The sequence below is a fragment of the Hydractinia symbiolongicarpus genome, chromosome 5 (assembly GCF_029227915.1).
Source record: "Hydractinia symbiolongicarpus strain clone_291-10 chromosome 5, HSymV2.1, whole genome shotgun sequence".
In the NCBI taxonomy this organism is placed as follows: domain Eukaryota; kingdom Metazoa; phylum Cnidaria; class Hydrozoa; order Anthoathecata; family Hydractiniidae; genus Hydractinia; species Hydractinia symbiolongicarpus.
In genome coordinates, this window is record NC_079879.1 from 19,758,657 (window position 1) to 19,780,939 (window position 22,283).

Below are 22,283 nucleotides of genomic sequence, written 5' to 3' on the forward strand. Positions count from 1 at the left end.
TCTACAAAGCGTGTGATTCTTGATTGAAACCCATTGAAGTGTAAAATATGCACAAATATTGAGGTAAGAATATTTTATGGTTTGAAAGTGCATGCTAATATGAAACTAATTAAAAAATAATATGGAGAATAAATTAAACCTTATTTTATGTAAATAATTTTCCAGAGATGAAGTTCTCTTTCATTTTGCATTGTTTCTTGGTCCACATTTTATTACAATTTTACTTAGTTTTGGCTGCTGAAGATTCCGAGAAGATACATTTTACAAACTCGTGGGCAGTTCATATTGAAAATGGAGATGACAGTATTGCAAATAATATTGCCGACAAACATGGTTTTATCAACTTTGGACAGGTAAAATCAGCCGCCTCTGCTGTTTCAATTTTTGCAGATTTTTTTCTGGATCATCTCAAGCTAAAAAAATAGATGAGTTGCATGGCAACATAATGTTTTGATTTGGCATTGAGATCAATAGACATGCGCAGAGGCGCACAGTTAAAAATGTAAACAACTGGCCCGAAAAAGATCAAAGATGTTAGGGAAAAAAGTGACCCCCAAATTGGTTTGCTTTTAAACAGATAAAATAGTAGTTAATCTTATATTTCTAAACATTTATATATAACTTGCTGTAGTGTAAATATCCATTTGGTCTTTGCGATCCTTCTGCTCTTGCCTGTCAGAATAAATCAATACTAGATACAATAATAATACTATATAAATACTAATCAATACTAGTAGCATCATTTTAATGATTTATGTTCTTTATTTTAACTAAATGCAAACTAGCATACAATGATGGTACAATTTCTCTACTTTTTAAAAAAACTGTTTATTTTGAAGTTTAAACATCACTGTACACCAACAATTATAATAAAGTTAAATCCAGTGTCACCAATAGCCTCAACCTGGAATGTTACAATTTTGCTGTGGTACAGTTTTGCAAAGTTAGTTTTGGACTCGGTAAAAAGTAGCAAGATTTGCTGGGTAATAATGCAAATTACGCCAATACTATTTTTAACCCTTTGTTACACATGTAGGTGAAGAATTTAGTTGACAAAAAGAATCTCCTAAGATTATTCAAAACAAAATCCAGTAAATTTGTACCACCCTCACAAAGAAATAAAAGTCATGCAGGTCCGAAAAAGATAGGAAGCAGTGGTCCACAGAAATTTGCCTCACTTAAACATTGTGGCAGTAACCCTTATAAACCAAAAAAAATTAAATGGTTACTAAAGGTAATTTTTAGACTATATATCCATATTTTTTTCTTTAGACCACTTATCAAGGTTATAGATTTCCTTGTTTACATTTTTAGTATTAAGCTTTTTCAGCTCTGGCATCTATGTGGCAGAAAAAAAGATAGACTGTTAGGTAAAGCAAAGTTTTTCTCAGTCCATTTCGTCACACAAATGCAGTCTAAGGACTTTAAATGAATTCTAATAAATCGGAAGACATCAGTCTACGCTTGACAATTTTAAAACCTTACTAATGTTTCCAACCTTGCTTCACCAAATCCTGGCGTCTTTTTTCCTGCCACGTAAATGCCAGAGCCAACAAGCTAACCACTGAAAAGTAAACAAATAACATCATGTAGGAATTCATCTATATAGCTGTAATGTCTTTCAATATTTTGCTTCCACAATTCATTTTTAAATTAAAACGTGAATAATTAATTCTGTCGATTATAGCTTTAGTGCCACTTGCTTGTGAAATTATACAGAAAGAAATGATTTATATACTTATTAAAGAATAGCTTTAATAGTAACAAAGCTGGAACATAAAGTAAATCTCTATCTTTGACGTGTGAAAAAACTAAAAGAACCATTTATAACTCCACATTCACATGTTTTGTGACTTATTTGAAAGAAACCAGGTGCTAGCTATTTATGTAAAATTTGTTATTGATAAGGTATTTTCATCACGCTAAGCTTTATATATAATGTGCAATTTATATGTTAAATTTCCATAAGACTATGATTTAACTATGATTTACATAGAATAATAAAATCAACCTGTTTGGTAAGTTTTTAGAATAAATATTAAAAAATACTGCAATTGATATTATTTAACTTATAACTTTGCAAAAATACAAAACCAAGTGGTACTGTTACTAAATACATCTTCTTTTTATATTGTTACATTGTTATTTATACCAATCATCATCTTTCTAATTGTGCAAATATATTTTAAGAAAAATGTATTTAAGTTAGGGTATTTTCCAAAAATGAAAAAAATCAGTTTTTTACTATGTGATAAAATCAAATATTTGTTCACACATAATCATCTTAGGTATTAATTCTTACTACTCAATTATGTTCAAGCATGGTTCAAGGTTATAAAAATAGCGGCCTCCAAGAGGAAAACGATTTTTGTATGTAGTTAAAAGATTCTTTTGAGGTTTTTCTACAACATTTCCCATAAAAATTTACTTTTCAAAGTCATCAGGTTTTTTGTGATTTTTGTTTTTAAAATTTTTTTTTGTTTTACCCATACTCGACTGTGTGAGATTACGAATGTAATACTAAATATCTGCAACAGTAGAAAATGTTAAGAAAAAATTTAAAAATGGTTTTTAGATTAATGTTTTGTGATCCCAAAAAAGCAAACAGAAAACATGAGAACCTATAGTAGTTTTGTAAATGGGATCTCATTTGTGGGAGAGGGGTCATTATTTATTCGTTTCTATTAAAACTTCAAACTTTATTTTTTCTTAATAATTTTTATTCGATTAAGGAAATCATACAAGCTTTCTAAAAGTATATACATTGATGTATCACAGTAAAGTTTTAATGAATTAATAGCATTTTATAATATCACATCTTTTTTGTATACCCATGCCTTAATAAAAATTTCAGGCTGGAGATGTGTTGTACGCCGGTCAATTTGCTTGTTGAGAAGACTTTGACAGAAATTCTTTTTTACTAAATGGATATAACCCCTTAACCATCTGCGATGAGCCCATCAACTAGACACAAGAAATATTCTTAAACTTATAACTTTGAATAATATTTTTACTCAAATCTAAAGCCAAGATTTTTTTTCAAAAAATATGGGTCTGATATATTTTCTTAACCTTCTATTAGACACTTAATGATTGTTTTCCATGCATATTGGATATTTTTTTATAAACATTTCCATTGGAAAAGGAAAAAAACATTAAAAAATTTTATCTTAAAAGGGAAAATTATTTTTCGATTTATTGTCAAAAATGGGTGATATATTTCAAAAAATAAAAAAATGCAACTTAATTATGTCTGTTTTTACCTCAATAAGAGCAATTTCTTTGCCAGCAATATGCTTTTTTCAACAGGCCGCGTAAGAAGACTGAAAATAGTAACAAAAATGACATTGCAAAGTGCAACACGTAACAAACCGCAGCGAGAGACCTCCAAGAAAGGACATTGAAAAGAAGACGAAACATTGGATTTGTTACAACTTATTTTTTAATAAACATGACCAAAATTCTACTATTCATATTGTTCATTCAAGCGATAGCGAATATTTGTCAGAGTTTTCTACACTGCAATAACCCAGAAGAAATATATGAAATTAAATTTATGAACACATTAATAAAACCAAATGTACAAAGTAAATCCTAAAAGTATATACCAAAATAAATCTTTCTTATTCGTCAAAAAACAACGACAACCAACAATTTTTCTCAAATGAACAAACAACCTTCATAAAAAGAGCTTGACCTTTTCAAACACTTTTGATGCATTGTCCCTCTCCCGTTTATCATCATCATCATCATCATCATCATCATTCTTGGCTTAACGTTCATTTTCCATGCTAGCATGGGTTGGACGGTGGATATTAATGACCCTCTTCCAATCTGATCTAGACTGTGTTAGATGTAAACTCAACTTCCTCTGTATCAAGTCTGTCCTTATAACCTCCTGCCAAGTCTTTCTCGGTCTGCCTCTGGGCTTTGCTCCAGAAACTATCAAGTCTTTACACTTTCTTACCCAATTACCCTCCTCCATTCTTTCCAAGTGCCCCAGCCAATTCAATCTTCTTATCTGGATAACATCTTTAAGTTATAATTTTAAAAAGGGTTAAAAAAATGAAATTGTATTAACAAAGGATAACAGTAGCCCATTCTTTTTGATGGACCTCACCTTGGAAAGTTCACATATTAAATGAGAAACAATTCAGGGGGTAAAAGGGACAATTTTTTTCTCTAGGAAAGAAGTGTATCACAGAAATTGCGAAATTCAAAACTGTGTAATCTTTCGAGAACCTGCTTTACTTTCGTTTGTTTTTCGAGTTGTTGATGACATTCGTTCACCCATTAGCTCACTTAGCAAAGTAATATGTTTACCCCTGGTCAGAAATTAGATTTTTATTTGTGCAAAACTAAAATAAAAAACTCTGCTTATGAGTTGTGAGAAAAGATAATCATAAGTGGCGAGCAGCACGAAAATTTAGCTTTAAAATAGTAAATTTAAAAATTTAAAAATGGAAAAGGGGAACAAACAAGTGAAAAAATATTGGTAAAATAAAAGTGAATGTAAATTATACAATGGCATGGATTTGATGACCAGTGAATATATACAAATATAAAGAAAACTTTATTTTTTGCATTTAAGAAATCCAGATGAACTTTGTCTTACCATCATTTCCCTCTGGAAAAAATCGTCAGTGAAGTGTTTTGAGCAGATATAAAAACCAGAATCTTTTAGTAAAGACCCTTCTCTTGTAATCGCTTGCAGCAAGTTTTTTGTTTAATTTTTCTAAAGATATCTTATGAAAACTAAGCTCTTTGTTTAACGTAGAGTGACTTGAACAACTGAAAGCTGGTCAACTTGGCATATTTGTCATAAAATAAGAAGGAATTGCTAGCAGCTATATAAGATATATTTTATCAAAACTATAAACAATTTAAAAAATTGTTGCTTTAATAAACTAGCCGCTGCATTTAGAATTGTGCTTTCTGCACTTTGCAAGGTTACACATCACGTTCGTCCCAGTCTTTTTTTTACAGAAATGGGGTTTTTCTTATGGTAGTAGTAAGAATATATCAAAAAATAATTTTTGTGTAGTAGTTCCCCTTTAAATATTATGGCTTGTTTGCCACATATTTAGTTTACAAACATTTAAGAACACTTATTATGTGAAAAATGTGTGTTCTATTGACAAAATTACAAAAGATTATTAGACCCCTTTTTAACGCACTGTTGAAAAGACTTGTTCCTGAAGAAACTTTCTGAATAATACTGTAGTATCTTACTGTTTTCCCTCAAAAAGTAACTTGAAATATATGTCAATATTAATTTTTTGTACAGATTGGTAGTTTGCCTGGATATTTTCATTTTGTCCATAAAAAAACAGGTGGCAGACGTAAAAGAAGAGAGGTTGACAATGTGGAAACTTTGCTTTCTGAGGAAAAGGTAAGCTATTTTTGTTATAGATGTAATTTTTCTAAATGGTTTTTTTAAATATAAAAAAATAGAGCAGCTTAAGATGTTATTTTACCAACCTTGAGTTCATGAAATGGGAGTTTTGTGTTTTCCCATTAAAAGCTTTTGTTAACATTTTTATTTAGATAAAATGGGTTGAACAACAGTGTGTTTTAGAACGGGAGAAGAGATCAATAGTTCCAGATTATGTTCAATCAATACATTCTACGTTATATTCAATCCACGATCCCATGTATAATGAACAGTGGTATTTGGTACGAATATTAGTATTATTATAATTATCATTTTTTATTAATTTACAATGTTGAATGCTATAGAAGTTTTTTTATAATATTCTTATTTTCTATCCTATAGAATAATGTTGGTCAATCTAGTGGACCATCTGGTTTAGATATCAATGTTTTACCAGTGTGGGCCCAAGGGATTTCTGGAAAAGGTGTTGTTGTTGCTATTTTAGATGATGGTAAGCTCCAGTTCTCTTTGCAAAATTCTTATCACTCACTGTTTTTGTAGTTTTTTTAAAAATTTTGTCCAGCTTACAAGTATAATTGTGAGTGTTTCGTTTCAGGACTTGATCACACTCATCCTGATTTGAGAGCAAATTATGTGAGTACATAATCCGCAGTGTTAGTAGTAAAATTATAAATAAGCATTTTTAAAGGGAAGGCATCAGCACAAGAATGATCGATAAATGAAGGCGAAAAATGTTTTTATTTCTTAAATGTCAAAATTATAAATCTAATCAAAATTTCAGGATGCACGCGCGAGTTATGATTTTAACGATTACGATGAAGATCCAATGCCGAACTCGAAAGACTCCAGTAACTGGTTAGTTTGTTCTGTTAGTTGAACAGATCATGGTTTAAATTTAAGTAAAATGTCTATTTATCTGTATTTGATTATGATTTATTTATTAAATATTTTTTGAAGTCATGGTACAAAGTGTGCAGGAGAAGTCGCTGCAGAAGCCGGTAACGATATCTGTGGAGTTGGAGTGGCTTTTAACTCTAGCATTGGAGGTATGTTATATGGATAATGTTCTTTTCAAATATTCTTTTTCATTTCTCTCTATACCATGATAAACATAAGTATATGAATATTTGGGAGCAACTTTGTTTCTCTTTGAACTATTAGGGCCCGTTACACAAAATAACCCGTTGAAATCAGCACAAATAAGATATTACAATTTCTTTTTCTTTTTAACTGCTAAAATTTCAACTCTTCAATATTTAGGTATTCGTATGCTTGACGGTAACGTTACCGACACAATCGAAGGAAGTGCTTTAAGTTTTAAAAAAGACTTCATCGATATCTACAGTTGTGCTTGGGGGCCTAAAGATGACGGAAAGCGGTTTGGTAGGCCCGGCACTCTTGCAAGTAAAGCACTAGAGCTCGGAACAAAAGAAGTATGTCTAACAAAAAATATTTTGCTTAAATAGAGCAAAGTTTGCACAGTCAATTGTTTGCAATTTTAACTAACTATTAACTAACTTATCTTTTCTGTTCTTGCTTTCAGGGTAGAAATGGTCTTGGCTCCATATTTGTATGGGCAACTGGTAATGGGGGACTGACAGATGACGATTGCAACTGCGATGGTTACACCACAAGTGTGTACACTATATCAGTTGGAGCCATCAGCGACCATGGGTTGTCCACCTACTATACTGAAAGTTGTGCTTCGACACTAGCTGTGACGTACAGTGGAGGTTCCCATCGAGAAAAGAAAGAAAATAAGATTGTAAATGATTGCTTAATCATTTTTTTTTTTAAATATATAAAATTTAGATTCTGTTACTCCTGGTTATTAATTTTTTTTATATTTCAGGTAACTACAACATTAAATCATAAATGTACAGATGAATTTAAAGGGACTTCTTCAGCTGCTCCCCTCGCAGCTGGTATAATTGCATTAGCATTAGAAGCAAAGTAAGTGTTCTTTGAAGCAACATTTTAATACAAAAAACTAATATACAAAACTCATACACGTATTTTAGACCTAAAACTTTTCCAACAAGTGCCCTGTCATTTTATTAATACCCTTTTTTGTAAAGAAAAACTGGTGCAAGCGAAGTAACACGAATATAAAGTGCATTTACAGACTTCTCATTATTTCAGCGGAAACTTAACTTGGCGTGATGTGCAGCATTTGATCGTAGAAACATCTCTGATGACAAGTCCGCTGGACGAAGGCTGGCGCAGAAATGGAGCTGGTAAATGGTTTAATCAGAAGTTTGGGTTTGGTCGTATGGACGCTTCTGCATTGGTTACTAAAGCTCAGGGATGGACCAATGTCAATAATTTGCGCACGTGCTGGAGTGACAAGAATGACGGACCCTGGTAAGTTGTTTCTTTATTTGTGAAGTTAATTTTCGGTTTATCTTTCTATTTATAACCTGTGAGTAAAATGTAAAAACGCACTATATATAAAATATTGGTGTCATCTTGGTGTCAGAAGGGCTGTGTTAGTTTCTCTTTTTAATTTAGAATCTAAAAACATCGAGTATTTTTATTTAGGTCCATTCCAAGCGGGGGTACGGTGTTGATTGCTATGAACGTTAGTGCATGCGCAGACACAAACTCCGAGGTAAAGTCACTGGAACACGTGCAAGTTGTTTTGTCTCTAAAGCATCGACATCGTGGTCGTGTTAGTATAGAACTTATATCGCCATCTGGCACAAGAACGCAACTGTTGAAAACACGAAGAAATGATAAATCGACAAAAGGCTTAAAAGTAAGAGTTTCTAGTAGATAGTTTTAAGTTAGGATTCGGAAAGCTTTTCTAAGAAAATTCGCCGATAAGTATGTTTCCAGAGGTTAGGTAATGTTTGTTTTTGTAACCTTAGGACTGGGTGTTTATGAGTGTCCATTTCTGGGGTGAAGATCCAAAAGGAATTTGGACCCTAGCTGTGACTGAAAACGAAAATAACGGAAGAGACCATCATCGCATCAAGAGCAAGTTCGGCGACTTTGAGGATGCCACTGAGGCGTTTCAAGATGAGATGGAATCGAAAGCGGGTAAGGACGCGGAACATGAAAGTATTGTTGATGATGATGATCTGTTCAAATCATCCGAAGAATTCGAAAACAATGTTTTTAAGGACGATACGTACGGTAAAAAGAAGGAAGAGAAAAAAATAGAAGATAAGCCAAAGAATAGAGAGAAAAATGATAAGTTACATATGGAGAAGAAGAAAAAGAAGACTGACGATAAAGTGAAGCATTTCGGCAAACACAGAAGTGTGAAAAAGAAGAAGAAAACGAATGAGGAAGAAGTTGCTAATGAAATAGTTGAAGAACTTTTAAAAGGAGCAAAGAACTCGAAACTAGATCAATACGTTGGCACAGAACAGACAAACAACACTAAACAAATAAGTGAAGCTGGGCAATCGAACACAACGAACAAATTACCAAACCAAAACAACACACATATCCGAACAAACGAGACAAATAGAGGATCTAACCTATCGCGCATCGTAGATGCTTTTGCTGCTGCAAGGAACACGAGTTATAGTAACGAGGAGAACACCATGTTGGAGAGTTTACTAAAAACAGTCCTTTCTGAAGTATTCACGAATTTTCGCGCCGAAGATGGCCAAGGTAGCAAATTCGAACAGCGTCTGCGTGCTTTGGAAGCTGTACTTTTTAAAAACGAAACAAAACCCATCGAAGAAACACTTAGCTCCATTCTTATGAAAGCTTTAAAGGATGGAAAAGCGATTGATAAGATTAACAATGTTTTGGTGGTTCTTGAGAACAGTAAAAACCAGACGAAATTTGCGAACACTAGTTTTTATAAGAATTCGGAAGTAGTTGCAGATGTTCTTAAGGTATTGAAAGATATTTTGTCCTCAAGCAGAGACGATAAAAATGTACAGAGTTATAAGAAAAGAATTTCAAGATTACTAGAAACGAGCTCAAACAGTACCAGAAAGTTACGAGAAAAGTTGTTAAATGATCTGGAACCGACAGCCGATGGTAAAGACGTATCACCAAGCGTCATTAACGATGCTTTAATGTTGATTAGTCATATTTTTCGCCGGAAAAGTCGGAAAAAATCGACACATTTTCCCAGTAAGATTCAGATTTTACTTAAAGGATCAGACGATAAAGATGTGCTACCTGCGTCTGACGTTACGTCAGGTGATGGAAACCGACATGTAGTTACAACAACAACGACATCGTCACAAGAAATTCACCATAATAGCAACGGCGTCGACACTATTACTGTGGAGCATGTCGATGTACGGAAGAACCCGACGGGAAACAACCAAGATCAACATAAGACAGATGTAGAAAATAGCCAAAACGAACAAATTGACGGGTATCGAAAACATGTGTCGCATAATAAGGAGAATGATGAATTTTACGACAATGGAGAGCGACAGAACCACGGGGGAGAAATGCTGGACGAGAATAGACGTTTGCTTGCGAAAAATACGGCATCTGACGATGACGATACGAGTGGTTTTACAATCGCCATTATGAAGAACGGGAAAAAAATTGAGGAAAGAAAAGTGGACAACGCCCAAGCGCGAAACTACCTTCAACGTCACGACGCAGACGTCGAAAAAACAAAGTTTGAAAATTCTGACAGAAATATCGATGTCGAAGTCTCCTTTGATAGGGAAAGAAAACAAAATATGAGACGACATAACAAACACATAGAATTTGATGTGACGCCGACCGGGGCGTTAGTCAAACCTGATGGCGAGTTCGACAAAAATCTAGAAAAAGATGACGATGTTATGAAGTTAGAATACTTTAAACCGTCAGACCGTCCTTTTAGTGACAGGAGAGGCAATATGGATGATGACCTTATACCGAAGTTAATAAGTTCTGATACGCCTAATAAGAAAAATAATTTGGAAAAAAAGAAAAGAAAACCAAGAAAGATGGTGAAGAAGAAAAAGAGAAAGAAGCTCAAAAAATATAATGAAGATGACGGTGAAGAGTTTAATTTGCAGAACGCTTTTCCATTCCTTCAATTTGCGGATCCTCATCAGTTAGCTCAGATACCAACAGGTGAAAACAATGAGAACCTCGTACAACAGTTGTACAATCCGTTTAGTTCAAATAGATTTCCGAATTTTGAAGACCTTCCGCCGCTGGAGGAAGAAGCATCGTTTTATAATTATCCGAATATTTTCGAGAACAGCGCACGCGATCATCAATTCGAAAGCGACAGGCGTTCGCGTGTTTCTTTACCATCGTTTGAAGATATGCAAAAGTTACGAGAAAGTTCGACTAAAGACGCCAAGTCAGAACCAAAGAGATCGCATCGAACACGTCGCTCTGTCTTAAACGAGAATCAGTCTGCCGAAGATGAGCTGTATCGCCAAAAAAGAAGCGACATTATTGACAATGTTGAAAGCGACGACAATGATGAAGATGGACCGCATGTCGTTAAAAGATCGGCAATATTTAGCGAACTTTATCCGTCAAAACGGTCGTCGTTTGTAGATACCGGCGCAGGTAAGGAGCTGTCGCCAACAAAAAAATATAGAACAGATATAGTAAAAGACACTGCAGCTAACAAGCGCTCGGCAGTTAAAAAAGCTCTGTCGCTGGAAGGGACGTTAAAACAGAAACTTATTTCTATGAAAAAAGAAAGTTCTTCTGTTCTAAACATTATGAAGCGAGTTCATGATGACATTGCTGTTGGCGATTCAACAGACTTACGTATGTTAGAAAAACAATTATCAAAACTGGAAAGTAAAAGTTCTGTTTCTATAGCAGAGAGTAATGCTTTAAAAGATATAGAAAACGAGAAAGACTCTTTAGTCAGAGCTAAAGTGTTTAAAAAACCGAACAAGATTCAGCAAGATCCTGATGAATATTATAAATATGGCGCCGCAGCTTCGGGGCAAATAGAAACATGGACTATTAAACTTTACGGTACTTAATTTTTTTACCAACGTGAAATATTAGTTCTCACTTGTCTCGTTTGCGACCACGTGTTACTGTTTCAATGTTAAGTGATTCCTATACCGAGTTAGTGTTTCGTTCTTAGTGTTTCGGTTCTATCATCCAACCTTATGTTACTTCGGTTCGTCAAACTCTCGCTTATCCAAACGGACGAATAAAATGGCAAAAAACAGGTGTTTTTTATTTGTGTAAAACACTGTGGTGATTGTTTTTCGTGTGGCTTTGTTATTCACGTGATTCGTGTTGTTCACGTGACTATTATTTTGTTGATGGTGGTTGATGTTAAGTAGAAAGCGAAGCTTGTTACTGTTTTAGCTCGTAGCGCATTGATATTTGCAATGTATATGTTTTAATCAGTCTTTTAAAGGCGTGGTTTATTACATAGCAAGATATATTTATGATGTACTGTTCTTTACGTCAGTTTTGTATTAATTTTTTAAGTATATAAATGTAACTTCTAATAACCCAGAATTACTCTGTAAAAACAGCTCCCTGACACGGCCTTTTATAATTTGTGACCTGAAAAGGTGGAGTGATGAAACTTGGGAGCGATGTATATTGCAGGACTTTTTTCGGGGGGGTGGAGGGGGTAAGTAGTCTCAAAATGCTTCATGTTGCGGAAGCTGGGTGATTTGAGTTGAGACAAAAACATTATCTTGCCTAATATAGCTTTCCAGAAAAAAATGTGCACATTTTCAAATAATCAGCAAAGAACTCAATGACTTAGCTTCTACAGGTAATGGTAGTACTAAGAAAAGAAGTGAAAATTTTTGCTAATTAAACTTTTTGCGAATTTTAAATGTCTTCCGCACATAAACAAAAATCGTGCTAAAAATGATGGTGACGTGAAAATTTTTCGTCATGAGACCAAACAACATAAAAACATGAACTATAAGGACGCCAAAAAAGCATGATGGTAAACAATGGTACAATTTCGTGTTTTGTTATTTTTTAGTTTTTCACATCCATCTGCTTAGTCGCTTGGCCGGCTTACTTTTTACAAAGGCCCTTTGAAACGCTATTCTTTTAAATATCCATGGTCAAACCCTCCTTAAAAAGATTTTATGCCAACCTAGAATATCAGTTTCTTATTCAAAAGTCTGTTGCATTATAAGCACCAACATAGGGGCTCGTCTAGCTAGCGCAATGTTTTGAACTATAAAACGTCATAATCAAATTAGAATCCAGTTTTTTTTATTTTGACGGGCTTTTCTTAAAAAACGAAGTTTTTACGGAGATATGAACAGGGAATATAGGTATTTGGAGATAAATTCTTGTGTTTATGAGTTATTTTTCTGATTTTATAAGTTCAAATACAAATACGTAGTCGAAAAAAAAAATTCACATTTTTCAGGTTACTTTCCCTTTAAAAACAGCAATAAATGTGTCATTCTCATCACTGTTGTCAAGAACACTGCATTCGCTTTGAGCTATTTTACGACTAAAATTATTCAGATGTGTTTTTTTTCAATAATTATGGAAATGTTTTGAAGCACAGCAAATAACAATAAGATTTGACACTATAATGCCAGAACTAGATTCACCACAGTTACTTCAAGACTTGTTGCCCTCGCCAGTTTTCTCATTAAAAACATCGTACAACGCCAATTCATAGGGCAGTATAAAATGCCTGAGATAGTTTTGTGTTTTCGCCAACATCCAGCTAAGTCCAAGAACAAGAGGCCAATTGGGAAGATGTTGACTATTGATGTGGACTATTTTCGTATTTTATATTTTTAGGGGATCCCCGCCCCCTCATTGACTACACCCCTGACGTTTACTTTCTAAAGGTCAATTTTTCTATATAAAGATAAAAACACTAAATTTGTGGGTTAGTAAACCCTCATTTTAAGTTGTTGTTTTTCTTGAATGACTTTATACTCCCCTGCTAGAGCAAAAACTTGTCACAACAAATTTTTTTTTAAAATAATCAAAATATTTGTTGCCACACCACATTGTGTTCTTTCGCAAGTTGGCAGTACTTTTTATTTTTCTTGTCGAAGCATGAAGCTAAAGAAAATATATAACCGTAAAAAATCTGCTTTTAATACTTGATAAAGAGACTGCGTATTTTTATAAACAACACCTTCAACAAGTAACAAGATAGTAATCCAGTACACCGTTATCTTTACAGTATGCTTTGTAACTTGGATACCATTTGCACCATAAACAATCTAATATTTACTTTTAGTAGAATTTGATCCCGGTCGCTATTCTTAAATCGTTTTTAAATTGAACATCAATAATCGACAAATAAATAATAAGTTTAAAACGCAAGAGATTTGTAAACAACACAAAAATATTAAGATTGTCTTTCTCAATCTTCTCTGGATTGAACTAGGTGCTGTGTGTACCTGCAGCATGTAATTCATAGCCTTATATGAAGCCTTAATAAATATAAAACGAAGTCGTGATATGCCGGCATGTTACTTTTTCTTTAAAAATGAAGGTGTTTATAATAGATCATTGTTTTTTAACGATCTGTTTGAAGGCAATAGCGCGCTGCGAAAAGAAAATTTGATATTGGTTGCGGTCCATGTAAAAACGTGTTTCCATTACCACACTATCTAATTGTATGATTTCATCATGTTGCAATATTAATATATTGTCATATTAATAGTTCATAATATTTAATCTCAAAGAGTTCTGGAGACGAGAATGTAACTAAGTATATTTCTGCCATATGCTCCTAATGATGCAATTCTAGTTTCAGAATATATTTTACAATTTATTATAGAACGCTCCTTTACAAGAAATCACCAAAAAATAGTTATGTATTTCCTGCTACAAAGGTTCTAACTGTAATCAGTCCATGGAAACTCAAGTTTGGGAAAATATTTGGGAAAGAATTAGAATGATCATCATATTTTGTTTTTATGGTCTACGACAAGAAATCTGTATAGAAAAGGGGTCCGAAATCTGTTATAGAGTCAGAGATTACTGGGTAATTTCACATTCACATGAATATGAATTGATGCACAAACAGTGACCAACATTTTCAACATTTATAATGGTACATTCTGTTGTAGCAGGAAAAAATTATGCTTGCCATTGTTTAACAACAACATGATGAGAGTGATAAGGCTAAATATCTTTGAACTGGTTGTACTAAATCAGTGTTAGTTCTTTCTTTTTTGATGTTTGTTGTATCCCATTTTTAAATTTTAAACAGTTGGATTTTACTTGTACAAAATCTTACTTAAATTTTGTACATGTATATACACTTTCGTGTTTGTTTTCTGCGTATTCTGGTTCCAACGTCTTTACTTCTGCTTTAAAAGTGTTTCTCTTGGCCTTTCCTTTTTTCATTCTGTGAAATCTATTGTTGATTACTCAATTTGCACCAGTGAGAATAAGAATCATTTTTTATTGCACGTTTTTTACTATATTTTTTTAAGAACTTTTAGCCTCAGAACTAGCCAAGAGTTAAGAGCTTCTTTGGTACATACCATTAACCCGTTTTCTTCACTTCAAACATTTTAAAATACAATATTCTACATATGTACCAAGTTTAACGCATAAGCGTCAATTTTTTTAGAAAAACGAGTCTTTTTATCTGTATCATTCTTCCTGATATGACGTTATTTTTATTTTAATGACGTCATTGAAATACATGTTTTTATTTACGAATCATTTCCTGGTAGCCTACCCACATGTCTATCTAGAACCAAGGTTGTTACGTCAGTATCAGGTGAGAAATTAGACTATATTTGAAAAATGTGAAAATAGCTTCCCTTAGGTATGTGTAAAGTCATTTCAGGTCCCTGTGACGCCATATCAAAGTAACTTTTTTACCTGGAATTAGTTTGTATTTAGACATTATACAACTTGCCAAGTTTCATCACTTAAGGATGATTTGTTTGATATTTATGCAGACACCTTAGCACCCCCACCCTTTAGGGGATTACGCGGCCAAAAAATGTCCACTTATAATAGGGTTAATATGCGAAAAAGCATGGATCTATTCAAAACAATCATTGGTTTAACACTCTAAATATCTTACATATATATCAGGTTACAAATACAGCATTAGTTTCAGTCTTTTTAAATAAATTATCCTATGTTTATTATATACAACTTTTTTATATACTTCTATATATTTTTATACATTCTTCTCTATCCAAGATATATATTTACTAATTCGAGAAAAGACAGTATATCTGTCCAAACCATTGCACAAAGGAGATCCCCAACTGACCACGCCTTGCACTGTCCACACGCCATTGTTTTCACATGAAAGTGGACCACCACTATCACCATGACAACCAGAAATGAACGTGTAGCCATTATCATATCCAGTACAAATCATCTTGTTGGTGACTCGGTGAAAGTTAAAGTTATTTCGACGCTCACAAGTTGATCTTGACACGACAGGAACTTTTACTTTTTGCAGAATATCGACAGATTTCCCGTCATGGCGTGTTTTTCCCCATCCTGAAAATAATAAAAAAGACCCTGCATAAGAAAATATTTTTTATAAAGGAGCTAACATAAATACTGTTACTTTCTTATGAATTGTGAACAATAGCAATATATATATATAGATTTATTGTGTCAGTTTCTTCATAACTAACTTCAATTCACAAGCAAACAAGCCAGTCGACATACCAGTAATATAACATTTAGTTCCAACGTCTATCCTTGCTTCCGACTTAGGCAAACAGGCCGGAACCACATGATCATTTAAATTAGCTTCTTTTTTCATTTTCATCAATGCAATGTCATTGTCATCTCTATCGTCGGCGTAATGCTCATGAATTTTTATACTAGATACTTCCCGTGTTTGCTCCGTACCTAAAAATGAAGAAAATTTGCAAACATCAACTCAAGGGGATAGTTTTCCTGTCTCAAGCACCACGCGAAAAAGTGTTGATCAAGTTTGGAAAATCTATGATTACAAGCAAATATGGGAGACTTTATTTATTTAATTATTTTAATCACATGGTGACGTGGATGGAGATATATCTATGTTAGCTAGGTTTATTTCAGAAACTGAACTGAAAAATTTCAGAAGCACAATTTAGTCAAAACGAAGTTAAAAATTTTGAAACGATATGCATGACTTTTACCTTCTTTGTATTTTCTGTTGTGCTCTCCTAACACTATTCTATATTGTCGAACATCTTTACTTCGTCCGTTAAAACAATGAGCAGCTGTGAGTATATGTTCTCGATCGATTAACGAACCACCACACATGAAAATGTTTTTATAATAAATTGCAACTTGCCATGGGAAAAATCCTTTGCCAGCGTTTGTTCCTCCAACTAAACCACTGGTTGCTACTTTAGTTCTTTGCTTAGCAACGCCACACGTAAACGAGGCTATAATAAAAAGAATCAAATAGAAATAGGAAATTTATTAAAATTGATAAAAAATTAAAGTATCGTATTATAAAGAGTATAGATAATGTGAAATAATGCGAACTCTAACATCATAATTTTCCCTCGTATCAAAGAACGCTATATATAAGTCCTGGGACCTAGGTTGACGCGTTCTTTATATGATTTTATGTGCAGTACTTACGTTTTTTCTTTCTACATTCACCGCACGTTTTTGCACAATTCTGTTTGAAATAGTTGCCATGGGTAGCATCATCACAAAATCCACGGTTTTGTGCACAGTATACATCACTCAATTTGTTGGCACAATCAACTACGATTATAAAATAAATAACAATAACTAACCAAGTATGAAAATTCTTCAAGCTTCTTGCAAATACTTAATGCCTTCATTTTGGAAGCTTGAGGTTTGACAGAAAACTGGAAACTAGAAATCAATTCACTATGCCTAAAGTCTAAAGCTAACGATCCTTTCATGATGTAACCGCTACTTTGACAAATATATTAGTATCTGCGAGTGTGAGTACCGTATTATAAACAGTTTTCGCAACTATATGATGTCAACGCCGAGACTACAAGAAGTTAGCAGCTTTGTAGCTCAAACGTAAGACTTAGGGTAACTTAGTCACTATAATTAAAGAGGTCCTCCCGCGTGAAAAAAATTATAGTAAAATGGTCATATTAGATAAAAGAAAGGTACCTTTTTCTGGTATGCAAAAGTTGCACGATTTTTGACAATATTTTTTCATGAAATCCACTTGCGATTTACTACCAGTACAGTAACCGTAACTCAATCCAATCGAGCATGACGGATGTGTGTCTCTGCAATCCTTTTGAACTACTGGGGTAGCTGAAACATTAAAAATCAAATTGTAGAAGTATCCTCTTAATAAACACAGGCAAGAATTTTAAAAGGTCTTCAAACTTTTCTGTTACGTAGAAAACTACATTATATGGTGAAAAACTGTAAATTGTAAAGTCGGTTTAAAAATATTCAAGCACAATTATTAGACAGGGATTAAGTCATTCGGGAAGACATTTAGTTGAAGGGCATTTTACTCATCGGCCCTCAAACTCAGTCACTTTTCCTGAGTTTTTTTTTTTTCGATAAGTATTAAAGCGCTAAAAAGGAAAAGCAGAACGCAGAACGCAAAATGCAAAACGTAAAACACAGGCGAGAAATAAATAAATAAAAAAAACTTACGACATTGATGGCATGTATTTTTGCAATATTTTTTCACAGTTGGATGATTACAATGTTGTTTGTAATTTGAACACCATGTTGCAATGTCTCTGCATATAGATTCTAAAGTAAAAATTCAAAGTAAAGTTATTTTTAATTTTTTTATTTTCTTCTTCCACCCTTTAAATATCTGCTGGCATTTGTTCACATCGTCTATAGGCTTTGATGGAAGTGTTTAGATATTTAGAAAACTAAAGGTAGCGAAATTTTATTACCTTGACTGCCCAAAGATGCCACTGGCGGGGAACTGCCTAGCGACGCAACACCTGGTACGCTACCCAAAGAAGCTGGTGGTGGAATATTAGATTCTAGTGATAATAATGGTGCCGTTTGTAACACTTTCTTTAAAAATTCGACAACATCTAAAAAAAATTGTTTTGTTTGAGATGATAAGTTTTCCAAGTACCGCGATGCGGTAAACTTCAAGCTGCTGTAACACACGCCATCTTTGAATTTTCAGTATAAAACTAATTGTCAAATAAATAAAGCAAACAAACAAACAAACTAAAAGAGAAAGCTGTTTTTCTTACTAAAGTCATCATATTCATCACTTCCAACTCCCGCTTCAACAAGCCAACATCCAATACTCACAAATAAAATTATTTTTTGGTAGAACTTCATATCTTTGTTGTTAACTAAAAAGAGTTATATGGTTATCAAGAGATGTAAAATGGTATACTGATCCTATAAAATTTATCCAGCTTTATAAAGTCAGTTGCTTGAATTGATTAGATTCCAACCGCAGGGTAATGACGTCTTTGTATTTATTTTGTTAAGTGATGACGACACCTGGTTTCTACTGCTTATATTTAACGCGTGGCGGAACTAACAGTGTCATGCGTTTGATAACATATCTAAGTGTGCCGTAGTCAATTATTTAAATCTCTGTCTTTGTCTTATCGGATTAAAAGGTCTTGGTATTCGAAACCAAAAAACTTATTTAAATCTTATTTAGTTTAAGATGATACTTCCAATATGTAGTGTTTTGATGAGGACAATTGCTGACAAACAAAAGTGTTGTGTCATTATTTCAGTTTCATAAAGAATGACGTTATGCCACATCTCTTTTTGACAACCTTCAAGATGCTCTGAAAAGGGGTGAAAAAATAAGTGACATGCTGTACACTTAAGTGTGTGGCTACTTAGAAAATATGATTTTATCACCAAGTTTTTACGAAAATTTAATTTGAAAACCTAAATGCGAGAATTTCTTTTTAGAAACGGAACATGAATGTTGATAAAAAAAAACATCAGATATCAGCCAATTTGTTTTTAATAGTATCAGCGTTATCCTGTCGGTCTATGTACACACGTCAAACATCCTAGTCGGTTCGTCTTTTAACGTCAGACCAATTTACACGAAAAAACTTCATTCTTCAAACTTCCTGAAACGACAATTAATTTCACGAAAGTGCAGCGTGCGTTTTTACATAGCTGACATTTTATAGAAAGTAAAAAACTTGCACCGTGCATCATTTAAGAATGAAACTTTGACCGCTGATTAACCTTTGTATATTTTTAGCCTTAATGAGGGATATTTCTAGATCCATTACGCTAGGATAACTTATAATTAAAGGTCACGTAACCGTTCTTTAAAAATATAACTAAAAAATTGCTATAAAGAAGACAGTTAGCAATAGTGTTTAGGATAAATTTTGCTAATCAATGCGTCTAAATGCTTTCCGTAGGCAAAATCAAAACATATAGAATGTTTAGTAATAACTAGATTTAAAGAGATGAAATATTACTGGAACATTTAGGTGTATAGATATCCTTCTTAGTTAGCTTCGGGACACTTAAATAATTTCGATATGACGCTGCGCTTGTTACTATGGTGACACATCAATTAAATGGATGGTCGGGGACAAAAAATTTTTCAAAAATATCCTTAACAGTTTCAAAGTAAGATTTTAAAGATTTTTCGCCACCCAAATTTTATATTCTAACGCTTTGGCCTTCCTTTTGGACTAAAATTGTCGTTTTAGCTAAACTGTTCTCCGACGTGATGGTAAACAGTTTTGTAACAATATTTTATCTCTTTCTTCATTTTTGAGGAGACATGGGTTGGGAGGGACCAACCCCCAGATTCAGACCCCATAAAGGGGCGGCCTAAATAGAGTTTAGCCGTATCACTAAGCCCTTTTAAGTTAAAGTTCATTTGAATAATGATTGTTATTCATAATACTATATACAACGGTACACAGAAAAAAGTTGATCGTTCTCACACTCTCCATCGTTACACACACTCGCACACATAAACAATTTAATTGACACTACTCTACAATTTATGTAAGTTTCCGTTGCACTATATGTTTCTCTTAAGAATTGCTTAGTTGTACATACGTTGAACAATTCCATCACCTCGACCAAAAACAGATTAGTGTAACTAAAGGCTTCTCAAATTTGGTTCATAACAAAATAGAACCGCTGTTTTTACCGGAAAAAAATATTGAGCGCTAAATTCTACTTTATATATAAAGTTTTAGTTTCAAGATTGTAAATTCTTACCTTTTCTTTCTTTATCTGATTTTCAGTTTTTATAAAAATTCAAAAAAAAATTGCATTTATACAAATAATTATACTTGCGCATGCGCTTTGGAATTTATATTTTTCAGCAAATGTAAACATTCCTTTTACCTTATATGAACAAACACTTTAATTTGAATGCAACCTGGTCCAAACAGAAACTTTTAATCACCCTTTTTATTCATCAAACTTCAATCACATGAGTTAAATGCGTATTAAAAAAAACCGTTGATTAGTCTAATAATAAAAAATACGAAAAAGAAAACAAAGATATATATTTAAATTCCATATTTGCGCTAGCAGCGGTAGATAATATCTTATAAAAGACAGACAGGATACTCGTCATGTCGCGAGTTAAAATACAAGATGGACAAAAATATGTTTCTTTGTATTAGTCACTCTTGAGAGAAGATAGCTCAACATAAATTAAGTCCATTCATTCTAAAAAAACAAAAAGCACGCCCAACATTGATTTTTTTAGCCTGCAACTTTGTCAAGAGATGCTTTAATAATGGCCTATGGATTGCCCTTAACCTATTAAATAAAATCAGAGCAGACTAAGGTCAAAGGTTTTTATTGTTATTATCCAGCTATCAATTTCGCGCCAAAAAGTATTTTTAATAGTGGCGACAAATTACGTCAAAATGTTGGCAATGCAAATGTCTCGATTGTCCTGTTTAAGATTTAATTGCTGGTAATCGATTTGTTTATTAAAATGTTCACACACAAATATTTTGCTTTTAGCATTCATTTATTTGCAAGAACATTTTTTAATCCTTATACATATACAGTCTAAATGAAGAATTGTTATAATTACGTAAATACTAGGAGTGCTTGATTATGGTTTGAATAAGAGAGCCAAGGAAGCAACAAGGGAGATGCAACTTTCATTTCCTGTTCACGAATAATTATAAAAAAAATATCCAAATAAGATATCAGAGTTTTATTTCCTTTTTTTATAAGCAGCTTTGGATGCACCGTCATCCATTTTGTTGTTAGACAAAGACCTTATTGTGTTTGTTGTAATTCCCCCAATAATGTGCACCAACGTTTTAGAAATAAAATTGCTCCGTATAAGGTTTAATAATTTTATCATCGTGCCCACTATTGATAGAGAGAGGAAAAAGATAGAGAGAGGAAAAAGCAGGAAATTTTTCCTGGTCCTAAGTTTTACTAGTAACTTACATCAAGTGAAGTAGGACGTAAAATGTTTTTAAATAAAAATAAAAAACAACAGGATTATCGTCACATTTTTATTTTCCAGAACTTTCGGTAGGACTGCTACTTACATAATTCAATGTTATTACGTCATGTTTGCACAATAATTTTTTAAAAAACAGAACAAAAACGGCCTAAGGATCCCCAAATTCTGACTAAACTAGAATCTCATAACGGTTGATCTCATAATGTTTGTGGTGGTTATTAAACATGTGCATTAAAAAATAAAATCTTAAGAACACATCTGCTGTTGCGAATAGCACATCTCCATAGAATCCACCTGGAATTTACAGAAAAAATACAAACTTTGACTTTTGTAGAGAACAAGTAAATGTATTTGAATAAGAAACGGTGAAATACGAATCCCCTTTAAAAGGGAATTTACAAATTCATCACGTAAAAAAAATCGTACACATTGTGTTTTAAGAAACGCAGTGTGAGCGGTCCGCCTTTTCAATACTTGTGTCTGTTAACGAATTTTATAAGTTTCTATCTAAATTTTTTCATTTAATTTATGATCTAGCATTTATTGAAAGTCCTGCGTACAAAAAAATACCCACTATATAATCCGCCATATTTAAATGCATAAAAATCTGCTTCTAAAATAAAC

The 22,283-nt window shown here is 33.2% G+C and overlaps 2 protein-coding genes across 2 annotated transcripts; one reads left to right on the plus strand and one right to left on the minus strand.

Annotated features, from left to right (window-relative positions):
* Positions 1-102: 102 nt before the first annotated feature.
* On the plus strand, positions 103-11,811 carry LOC130645184 (uncharacterized). Its single transcript, XM_057451079.1, has 13 exons — positions 103-353; positions 5,288-5,392; positions 5,548-5,676; positions 5,777-5,885; positions 5,991-6,028; positions 6,177-6,250; positions 6,353-6,441; positions 6,656-6,828; positions 6,939-7,160; positions 7,248-7,348; positions 7,538-7,759; positions 7,937-8,153; positions 8,266-11,811. The coding sequence occupies exons 1-13, from the start codon at positions 168-170 to the stop codon at positions 11,323-11,325; spliced, it is 4,725 nt and encodes a 1,574-aa protein (XP_057307062.1). The 5' UTR covers positions 103-167; the 3' UTR covers positions 11,326-11,811.
* A 3,513-nt stretch (positions 11,812-15,324) lies between these two features.
* LOC130645187 (chymotrypsin-C-like) lies at positions 15,325-20,483 on the minus strand. The gene is made up of 9 exons (XM_057451082.1): positions 20,438-20,483; positions 18,460-18,564; positions 18,145-18,291; positions 17,891-17,992; positions 17,387-17,536; positions 16,871-16,999; positions 16,417-16,668; positions 15,956-16,141; positions 15,325-15,781 (listed from the first exon to the last, which is right to left on the minus strand). The coding sequence occupies exons 2-9, from the start codon at positions 18,548-18,550 to the stop codon at positions 15,450-15,452; spliced, it is 1,389 nt and encodes a 462-aa protein (XP_057307065.1). The 5' UTR covers positions 18,551-18,564; positions 20,438-20,483; the 3' UTR covers positions 15,325-15,449.
* Positions 20,484-22,283: the final 1,800 nt, after the last annotated feature.